Source organism: Dendronephthya gigantea, unplaced genomic scaffold, assembly GCF_004324835.1.
Source record: "Dendronephthya gigantea isolate DGI-Jeju-01 unplaced genomic scaffold, DenGig_1.0 000227F, whole genome shotgun sequence".
Taxonomy (NCBI): Eukaryota; Metazoa; Cnidaria; class Anthozoa; order Malacalcyonacea; family Nephtheidae; genus Dendronephthya; species Dendronephthya gigantea.
In genome coordinates, this window is record NW_021163237.1 from 5049 (window position 1) to 15713 (window position 10665).

At 35.9% G+C, this 10665-nt stretch overlaps 1 protein-coding gene across 1 annotated transcript; it reads right to left on the reverse strand.

Moving 5' to 3' along the window:
* Positions 1-212: 212 nt before the first annotated feature.
* LOC114540253 lies at positions 213-4397 on the reverse strand. Its single transcript, XM_028560535.1, has 7 exons — positions 4237-4397; positions 3144-3279; positions 2793-2977; positions 1927-2151; positions 1467-1767; positions 899-1009; positions 213-482 (listed from the first exon to the last, which is right to left on the reverse strand). Exons 1-7 carry the CDS (start codon positions 4300-4302, stop codon positions 286-288), a joined length of 1221 nt encoding a protein of 406 aa, XP_028416336.1. The 5' UTR covers positions 4303-4397; the 3' UTR covers positions 213-285.
* Between the last annotated feature and the right edge of the window lie 6268 nt (positions 4398-10665).

The following is a 10665-nucleotide window of genomic DNA, read 5'->3' on the forward strand; positions in this document are numbered from 1 at the left end:
AAAATAGAAAATATTTTTAGAGAATGTAATATTGTTTGTAATATATAAAAAGTAATATTGTAATTTAGGTTGCATATATGGATTTATGTTCTACGCTTTACTAAGATTTATCTTACTTTGCCTAGAACAATTAAGTTCCTTTTGTTCCTAAACTTAGTAAACTACACTGCAACAAATCCATGAGTGCAAGTTGTTTTAATAAAAATGCTAATGGTAAACAATACACTTCTTATTAACTTCATCTATCAAATTATAATGATTGACCGTTGTCCGTTGTGGTTCCCGTCACTGCACGAACGGTATTCCAAAAAGAGCTTCTAAAGCATCGACCAGCAATTTGAGCCGCTGAAAATCCAAAGAATGAAACGTCCAAAGCCCGCCGTTTTTGGTCAACATACAAGTGAGGAAATCAATGAAAGGATTGTTGCCATGGCGTTTACGGATTTCATCAACATGCCTACCAGGCATGATGTTTGTCAAATCTTAAAAAGTAAAGTAATCACATGAATATGCATGCAATACTCTATCAACCTAAAAATCGTCTTTTGTTTATGTTTTGATCTAATGAGGGTAACAGGGCGGTATTCAAAAGAAAAAATCTTTGACCAACTATTACAACACATAATAATGAACGCCACAAAGAAGACATAATTGAGGCCTCAAAGAAGGGTGTCTTTGTGGACGAAAGAGCAACATCTTGGGAGCTATACAGTGTGCGGTGCGGGGTGGCACCCGGCCCTCGACTATGTCGTTCCTTTTGACACTGCGGCTGTATTTCAATGAACTGAAATCCAACCTCTATTTAATTCGATAATTTTCAAGATACTAATAATTTTTCTCATTCAGATCAAAAGTTTATATTGGCCCAAAAGGTTGGTATTCGTAATCTGGGGCTTACCTTTGATAAAAAATTTTCGTACTGTAAACAATCCTAAGGATTTATATTCAAAATTAAACACTGTTTCTTCGGAATCTAACTGGAGAGTGCCTTTCACCCATTTTGAGAAACCTAGATGCAAAACAAATAAATTAACGATTTAAGATGTGTCGCATGTGCGAAGTCACGCTGTAAAAGTGACCAAACAAAAGGCTCCTTAAAAATGGTTTCAAAATGGGGCTTTAAAATAGCCGTACAATATTTGACCCCTATAATTAAGAATAGGATTCCCCAGCTCGATTGCCGATGCTTTCGCAGCTATATTTCTTCAGAAGCACGTTACCCAATAAAAATATTTTGCTTAATATTCTTGTATGTTTGCATGGCCGGTGACAGTCGTTAAGTAATTTAGCTTGTAGGTACACTACGTAAGTATTTAATACTGCAAAGCTTTCGGACCGTTAATTGCAGGTAATTAATTTCAGGTAATTGCACTGATGAAGGCCCGGCCGGTTCAACGGACCGAAAGCTTTGCAGTGTTAAATACTCACGTGTTGCACCAAGCTAAATTACTTAATATTTTGCTTACTTGAAAGCATCCAGATAACAATTCCTTGCTTTAGAAATTCCACCAATTTCTCTTCACGCCTTGTTCTTACAGCCTGGAAATTGTGGTGTAGAGATTTGGAAAGGTAGCTCATTGCTGCTGTTGTCATTATCATGGATCCACACGTTTCTCCACTAGCTCCATCTCGTACTTTTAGATGACTTCCAGGGGCGTAAAGGAAATCCATTCTCTCAACTAACGTTTTCCATATCTCTGGCTTGCTAAGAGAGAATGACTTAGTTTCGTCACAGCAAACGAATGTCAATACCCCGTCATAGGATACCTTTAAAAAGAGAAATTCTAATTCATCGGTCCCTTAGGTACACACTATTGAGTATTTAATAATTATTGCCAAAAGACAAGAAAATCGGTCGTTACAATGTAAATGTCAAGCAATTCTTCCTTGTTGATAAAATACCATGATAAACTGAATGTTATATACCTTAGAAGGCTGCCAATCTAAATGAGCTTCAGCAGCAGATCTGACTTCGTACTTAGTTGTCTCAATTCTTTCTTTCAAACGAAGCACAATATTCTTTTCAGCAGCTTCATCCTCCAAAACATCAATAACCTTTTCCTGATGTTGCAATTCCTCGTAATAATCATTGACGTCATGTTTACTCTTACCCATTTCGACGAAAGCAATTTTTTCGAGCAGTCGTCTTGTCTGAGAAGGAATTTATACAATGTAACATGTATGAGCATTTTCTGTTCGCCCAACCGTGCATAATTATTTACGACAAAGAAAAAACAAAAAACCAAAGCAGTGATCTGTTCATGTTTTGGGACAAAGGTAAAGCATTGGTTTATCAAAATTTCTTTTAGTGTTCAAAATTCATTCATCCTGAGTAAACAGTTTGAATTCTCATTAAACAACATACTTAATCATTATCGAAATAACGAAACCAATCGAAAAATATATTTAGGGCTTGGATTCTCGAAGTATACAAAGAACCACTATGAAACTCAATTTTTAAAAAGAGAAACCAATCCGTCACCGGGTTGAACATCAAAAAAAGCCACCCAAAATGAGCATAATTGGAAAAATTTTTGTTTCCAAAATATTGAAAAATTGTATATTAATTAACAAAGCTTCCCATTTTAACAATTTTAGGATGGTTTGTTAAATATTTTACTTAAAATTTTTCTAGTTTCAAAATTAATTCAAAGCAGAAAGTTCAACGGATGTTTCTCAAACACAGGATCCACTTTGCCAAACATAGAAACTAATTGAAAAACAAGAATAAAAATAACTATATAACTATTTTCCCCGTTGAGTAATATAGGAAAATTTATATTTTTCTTTACCACATATTTTTCCGTTGACTTTAAGGTTAACTCGGTGGTCTTTCGCATCAATTCTTTACCGTTTGTTAGGGCTTTAGGGTGCCATGCGAACGTATCCACCATGAACACCATTGCAACAGTTTCACCATTTCTTTTCAGCTCACTCGCCATTTCGTAAGCCAACAGACCGCCGAACGAGTAGCCAGCTGAAAATGCGTTTCAAAAATCGTGGGCATGAGCGAGCATCCAGCTACAATAACTGACGTAACTGATGTAACTAAAAGACCCCTCTTGAATGACACGATACGGTAAAATTTATTATTTTTAATTTCTAGTTGGTAACAATATAGTTTTCATATAATTTGTTCTTACCAAGATAAAATGGACCTTCAGGCTGGATTTTTTTTATTAAATCTACATATCTACGAGCGAGTGTCAGCACCGTTCCATATTCACTCCTCTCAAATGACGTATCGTCCACTCCAATACCATATAATGCAACATGTGCCTGAAAAAAATAATAACTGATGAACGAATGCCATCACTCTATACCAGATGCAAGCATTAAATAATTTAATTTGTGAAATGATGGAGAATCACTTCATATGTACATATAATAATTGCGTATATCCCCTGAACTTGCATTTTAGATAGATAGGATAGATTTAGACACTGCCTTAATTCATGTAATACAGCGTAACTTACTGCGGTAAAGTGTTTTTAAACCACGTATAATTTTTTATTTACCTATAATTTTTATTTCTATCAATCAGGGCATAAAAATGCCTCGAGATTTGCAGTTTTATATGGTTTTTCGTCAAACCCAGCGTAAGGTCGTAATTGATATTATTATTGATTGATAACTTTATGCATCTTAATTGATACAAGTTTGGTTCTACCTAGATTCTGATTGGGTAAGAGCCTACAGACAATTTTCACTGACTTGTCACTTACAACGACATTAAACAATTATTAGCTTCGCTTCGGCAGATAGCATTGGCCTTGGTCCAAATATTTCTTGTTATTATACATTATAGTAGTAAAAGCAATTTGACTGGCTAATAGTTGACAGATAAATCGCGCAATCACGCAAAATTCAGTTATCTGCTAGCAGATAACTGAGTTATCTGCTAGTGAGCCTGCGGTAGTTAACAAGCGGTTTCATTTGAATTCATTCGTTAATACTATGTTTATTATTCTTCAAATTTATAATAAAACAATTATTGAATTCGGTTTTTGTGATATGCAGAGTTATCAAGGTCTCGGTAAGCGATAACGCTTACCCCGACCTTGATAACTCTGCATATCACAAAAACCTCATCCAATAATTGTTCAATATCATGCTCAGCGTCATGCAATAACTGTTAATAGTTTGTTTTTTTATCCATATATAATTTATGAATCTGATATAATAAGAATCTGATTTTTTACCCTGCAACCGGACCAAGTTGCTTGAAATCGTTACCTGTTTTTGGAAACCTTGCGCGAATGACGCTAGTCCAAGCGCCGACTTTTCGCTGGAGTGTGTCATAAATACTTTAACAAATACGTTATCTGGAGTATAAATTGGAATAACTTTCTCTGGATTTGAAGGAATATTTATGTTCTGCAGCTCAAGCCCATTGTTAATTCTTCCAATCTTAACTGTGTCATTGTAGTTAATTTCAGGTGAAATATTTTTTTATCTTCTTCATCGTTACTTGACAAACTTGGTTTCCTTTGCTTTACTTCTTCCGAGGATTCATTGTCCGCACTCGTCGATTCTACGTTTTCTATTTGTTCCAGAATATCATTAACGATTCTTAGACCATTCACATTTGGTTGGATAAAGTAATAAGCCTATATGTTGAGGAAAAACACCCGAATTAGCATTTCATCCATGCATAATTTTATTGGCGCTTAATTTAAATAAAACTTACATAGAGTGAAGGATGATATTATAAATATATTAGAGATAGCGTATTAATTTCATAAATGTGGTTAAATTATGCAAAATCGAGAGAAAATTGCTCGCTTTTGAGACAATTAGAACATTATCCCAACTTATATTTCGCTAAATGCTCGTGAAACGCTCTCGTTTAATAATTGTTAAGTGTCTACTCTTAATAGTGCGTGAATTTCTTTAAGAAATTAGTCGAAAAAGAAGGATAGGTGTTATGAGCTCGTATTGGAAGGAAAAAGATCGTGATTCTTACACACGAGTGCAATTTTCCGTCGTATAACTGATTAGTGCATCGTTTCATTAATAAGTAATAGCAAATTTGGTTTCTCCTACAATTATAGCTACACGAGTAAAAAAAAGCACTTTTGAGTATCTTATAACATTTTTGCTGGCTCATTGATCTCTTTTTTCATCAAGAGACTTACCTCAAATTTAGCCCCAATGTTGTTTTCAATTCGATGTTTCATATTTGTTGCAGCAATTGAATCGATTCCAAACTTGTACAGACCGATGTTTAAGTCCACTTCAGAGGCCTCACTACCTGACCACGAACTGAGCAAACGCCTAATGAAATCTTGAACTTTTTGAATTCTCAAATCCAACGGTAGTAGTGCTAGGCTCTCCAATGTCATTAAATTGTCCAAGACTACCAGCGTTTCTTCTCGTTTCCATTGGAACCTCAGAGAATTATGAGTTCTAAGATAAACTTGCCAATTCACAGGAGATATGCAAACTTGAGCTTCGTTAAAATTTTTAAGAATGATGCGTTCCATAAACTCAGTTGCTGAAAAAATATAGACCTGAAAAATCATTGCCAAGTGGGTGAATAATTATGTATACTTATAACCAATACAATGTTGCGACAATATTTTTGTACCAAAAAATTTGCCACCGATTCAATTCTTTCTTATTGAGTAATTTCATAATGTGCCTAGCTTAATGGATTATTTTCTTGATTTGAAGTAGCTAGGAGTTCTGCAGGAATGTGTTTCAAGTTGTTATTCTGAATATACCTTGCGTATAGTGAAGAGCAAAAAATCCGTAGGTTTCCAGGACTGATGTGATATCTGCATTTCTTTCCAGTACTCCAGCACCACTGATCGGTCCCCAGTTAATAGACAAAGCAGGCAGGCCAAGCTTGTTTCGACGATATTCACATAGTTGGTCTAAAAATGTGTTAGCTGCAGCGTAAGATGCTTGCCCAACATTACCAAGAACTCCAGATATTGAGGAAAACATAATGAAGAAATCTAGATCCATCGAAAGACTGAGTTGGTGAAGGATAACACTTCCTATTAGAAAAATAAAAGATAGCTATATTAAGATATTTTTTAATTAAAAATGGTAATAGTACATGGTTTTCACAATTATTATACGAATTATATAATATTATTACGGTATAAATGGGAATAGCAATAGACCGAGAATTGCCATATCATGCAAGCGAAATCGAATCGCGCATCGGGAAATTAACCAAAGGTGTGCACCACAACTCTCGGGAGACAAAACTGTCACTTAGAAAAATACGGTCACATACACATTTCAAATACAAGTATATTTTGCGCCAAAACACACTTGCGACGACGAAAAATAATAAAAAAACAAAAAAAAACAAGCGAATTTTCAACTCCGTCGTTCACGCCGGAGTAATTTAACAAATGTATTACAAAGAGATTATTGTTCATTATTGATAATTAACAAAGGCATAGTTCATTATTTATGGGTAAAGGCTTTCTTTAAGCACGATTAGCAGAGATCGTGGTAATTAAAAATAAAATTGTCGATCTAGGGTACAATTCAATAGCGTGAAGGGCTATAATGAAAAGACTTACCTTTCACCTTTGTCCCTACAACATTTCTGCATGTCTTCAAATCGGCTTTCTTGAGAAACTGGTCGGCCAATACCATAGCGGTAAAAACGATTCCAGCTACATCAGGTAGACTTTCTAGTTCGCTTCTAATGGCATTCATTTCATCCCAAGATGTGACGTCTGCTTGACGTAGAAGGATACGAGATCCAGTTTTCTTCTCTAATTGTTGGACCTCCGCAATCTTTTCGTCACTTGGTGGTGACCGCGCTGTACACATGACTGTTTTTGCCCCATTTTCAACCATCCATCTTGCGATTTGGAATCCAAAACCTCGAACCCCCCAATGACAAGATAAGTTCGATCATTTTTTAAACCATTGATGTCAAGAGGTAGATTATAGAAATCAACCTGCCCAGGAACTGTCTCTGGCTTCACAGAAATTATGTTTAAACCAAAGTTCCCTTTTCGTTCAACTTCAGGTAGGCATCGGTTATTGGATTCATCGCCACGTTGCATAACATCGTATATGCTCGATGCTTTTTGAGCTATATCTAGAAGCTTGTTCCAAAGCCCTTTCGCTTTCAAGACTGAATAACACGAATCCAATAGCATGGAAAAATCTGCAGAACTCTTAGTTATGTCTTGTAAACTAGTCAAAATAAAGCGAACATCTTTCACGTAAACCCATGAGTTAAGCATCATAATTTCGGCCCCGTCGAGGGTACATGTAATAACACTTGCTCCTTGTTTAAGATGTTTCAGTATTTCACCTGTGACATAAGTACTGCTTCTGCTCAGAAGGCAAACAGCATCAAAATCCTTACAGCTATTATCCTTATGTTCAGCTTTCGCTACTTCGTTTTCACTTACAACCAATAACTCTCCAAATCGATCTTTACTTGACGGATTGTGAACAAGACACACAACATTTATACCTACAGACGCGGCAACGCAAGCAAAAATGTAGCATACTTCTTCACTTTGATGATAGACAAGAACTTTCTTATCACCTTCTATGCCACAAAGAAGATTTGTGAGAATGTAGTAAGACATTGCCATGGGAAATCCAATGGACACAGCTTGTTGAGTGGTGAAAATGGCTTTTATCTCCGTGAAGCAGGTTTCCTCTGCGGCAACGTAACTTCCAAGATTATCAATTTTACAGATGCCCAACACAAAGGGATCATTGTTTGCCTCCAGTCCATTGCACATTTTCCCAGCAATTGAAATAAGATCGTTCGGTTTCAGATCTTTCCAATGCTTATGAAGAATAGGACAGGCATAGTAGACTTCAATTTCTCCAATCCGTTCTTTTGACCCTTTCTGTAGAAACCACTGACCTGACCAACTCGCCATCTTTACAGGCTTTAGTGCTCCATCTTCCCCTAAAGGTGATTCCCTTTTCGTACATTTGGACTCGTCAGGATCAAACTTTTGAATACGATTGACATACCGTTCACCATTTCTATATACAATCTCTTCTTCTAGCAATGTTTTTTCAATGTCTTGTGCAATTGCATGGAAATCTTCATCGCTAGGATTGGCCGGCAAATCAATCACAGAGGCAGTGGGGACAGTGATTTCTTCTGAGAAGGTTCTTCTAAATCCAAATACAGATCCAGACCATGGAAAAGTATCATCAGAACTTCGTTCTAGTTGAGGAATTGAAATCACTCCTGAAGTGATGAACACAAGCTGAATCTGTTTGAGAAACTCTTCTCTCTTTAAAATTTCTTGAGAAATCAAAAGACAGCTCTCAAACGCAGAGCTATGAGCAGCATCAAAGTTGCGCGTATCGATATTGAATTTGCTTGCATCCACAGGCCAGAAATTGATCACCATTAGCTTTTGATTAGCTTCTATTTTCCCCAATACTTTATCTAGCGATCGGGAAAATGCATCACGAGATTCATCTGAGGTATCTTGTTTGTCAACAAAATGAACACTTCCGCTTTGCAGGACATGCTGTGCAAATCGTTCAGCAAATTTACTTTGGTCTCTCAGAATCAGCCAAACGTAATGCTCACGAACTTTTGAAGAGCCAGACGCCAACTGCTGCCAACCAAATGTGAACACTGCGTTATCAAATTTCACTTCCTCTCGATCTGACAGTATTTCTTCTATAGTAAACTGGTCAATAATCATCAAAGCACGGCCACACTGATCCAAAAGGAAAATGTTAAACGCCTCTCCTTTTTCTGATTCTACGATCTTTGCGTGAGCATAAAACTGCTGCGTGCACGTCGTCTGTTTCAAAATGTTGATGCGTTTAATCTCCTTTGGCACAGCTTTAACGACAGATTTGATGTCCAACAGAATGGTTGTCTGTAAACATGCATCAATCACCGAAGGATGCAAGACATATTCTTCTGTATTAGCGATTTCTTCAGTCGGACATATGAGAGAAAGGGCTTCATTGCCACTGGACCACGCCCTGACTATCAAGTCAAACTGAGGACCGAATGCGAAACCCGCAGTTTCACGAGCTTTAAGAAAATCTGCCCTTGACCATTCTTCCATTGAAGATTTAAGAATTTCAATATCGTACGGATTTCCTTTCTGGGAGACTTCTAAAATGAAAAAGCTTTGAATAAGCGTTAAATGAAGATAAGCACTGCGCTTTCTACCTGGACACGACGCCTTGTAGCAATTATGGCGTCGTTTAGGTGCAACCCAGAAGTTATAATAATATAGCTGTCATTATTTAGTATTTTTAATGATATGGCTATCAGCCATATACGACGAGATCGAGCGAGTAGTTTTTTATATATACTACATAATATATAGCTACCATAAATACCATTTTATAAGCGAAATAGACATTGCATGAAAACATAACTATAGATGGGCAATTGATGAAACTATGCACACCATTTACAAAGCCTTAATTAAACCATATTTTGATTATTGTTCCCCTCTTTGGGACAACTGTGGGCTGTTACTAAAAAAAAGTGGGAAAGTGGATGCAAAAATCTCAAAACTAAATATAAGTCTAGCAAAGCAGTTCTCGTACATAATATTCTAAAAACGGTACTGCCCCATGCCTTCGCAAATCCTTTTCTGAGCGAAGTGTAAATGAAAATGGTTATAAACTGAGAAATTACAATACTGATTTCTTAATTCTGAGACCTAAGAAAGAGTTTCTCCAAATAAATTTTAAATATATAGGAGCTGTATTATGGAACTGTCTTTAGCATGAAGCTAAGTCTGCTCAATCAATTCGCTATTTCAAGAGGCTCATAAACTCAGTGAAGCAGGCCGATCTATATTTATTGTGTCAACACTTATTTGTATATATTATAGCTCATAATTCTATTTGTATATGTCATAGCTCATAGTGTAATTAAGTAGACGCCCCCGTGGAAATCAGTGGTAACTGACGGGACTAGTGTCTGTAAATAACATTTAATAATAATAAAATTGATTTCATTTCAGTCAATCTTTCGCTGAATGATTTCACTAAATGATTTTCACTAAATATATATTACATTAAAACATCCGGCTTCGCATCGCGATTTAAATATTATAAAATGCTCCCTCTCGTGTTTTAAATAGTTACCTATACATCACTATCACGCTTTGAGGTTATGATCACTATCACGCAAGATTAATATCACTGCATGCATACTGCATAAGTGTCTATACCATGGTTGCGATGTTTGAATAGATCAAAAGTTTAAGGTATTTTAAAAAACTGTCCAATCACATTTTGTTATGGAAAACTTTTGATGGATTTATTAGCATTTAAATATACCGGACATCATGTCAAATTGGGAATTGCAAATCAGTTTTCTTTTGTTGAATTAAGTTGCACAAAATTCCTTATTTGACGTAATGAAATTCCTTATTTGACGTCATTCCTTATTTGACACTAATAAATCCTAAATTTTTCAATAATAAAATGCATTGCAAAGTTTTTTTTTGAAACACTGTACATTAAACTTTGGTATAGGCATTATATTTATACAATTTAGCTAGTCTTATATCACTATCATTTGCGTACGCCGTTCAAAATATTTGCTAGAAATGTATTCGGTTTACCTTTCGATCTATATCCATCATCAATACCAATCTGAATGGAACCCTGAGAGACAGTTAATTCTCGCTCGTCGCTTTCCACTGCAGAGATCTGAAATGATTT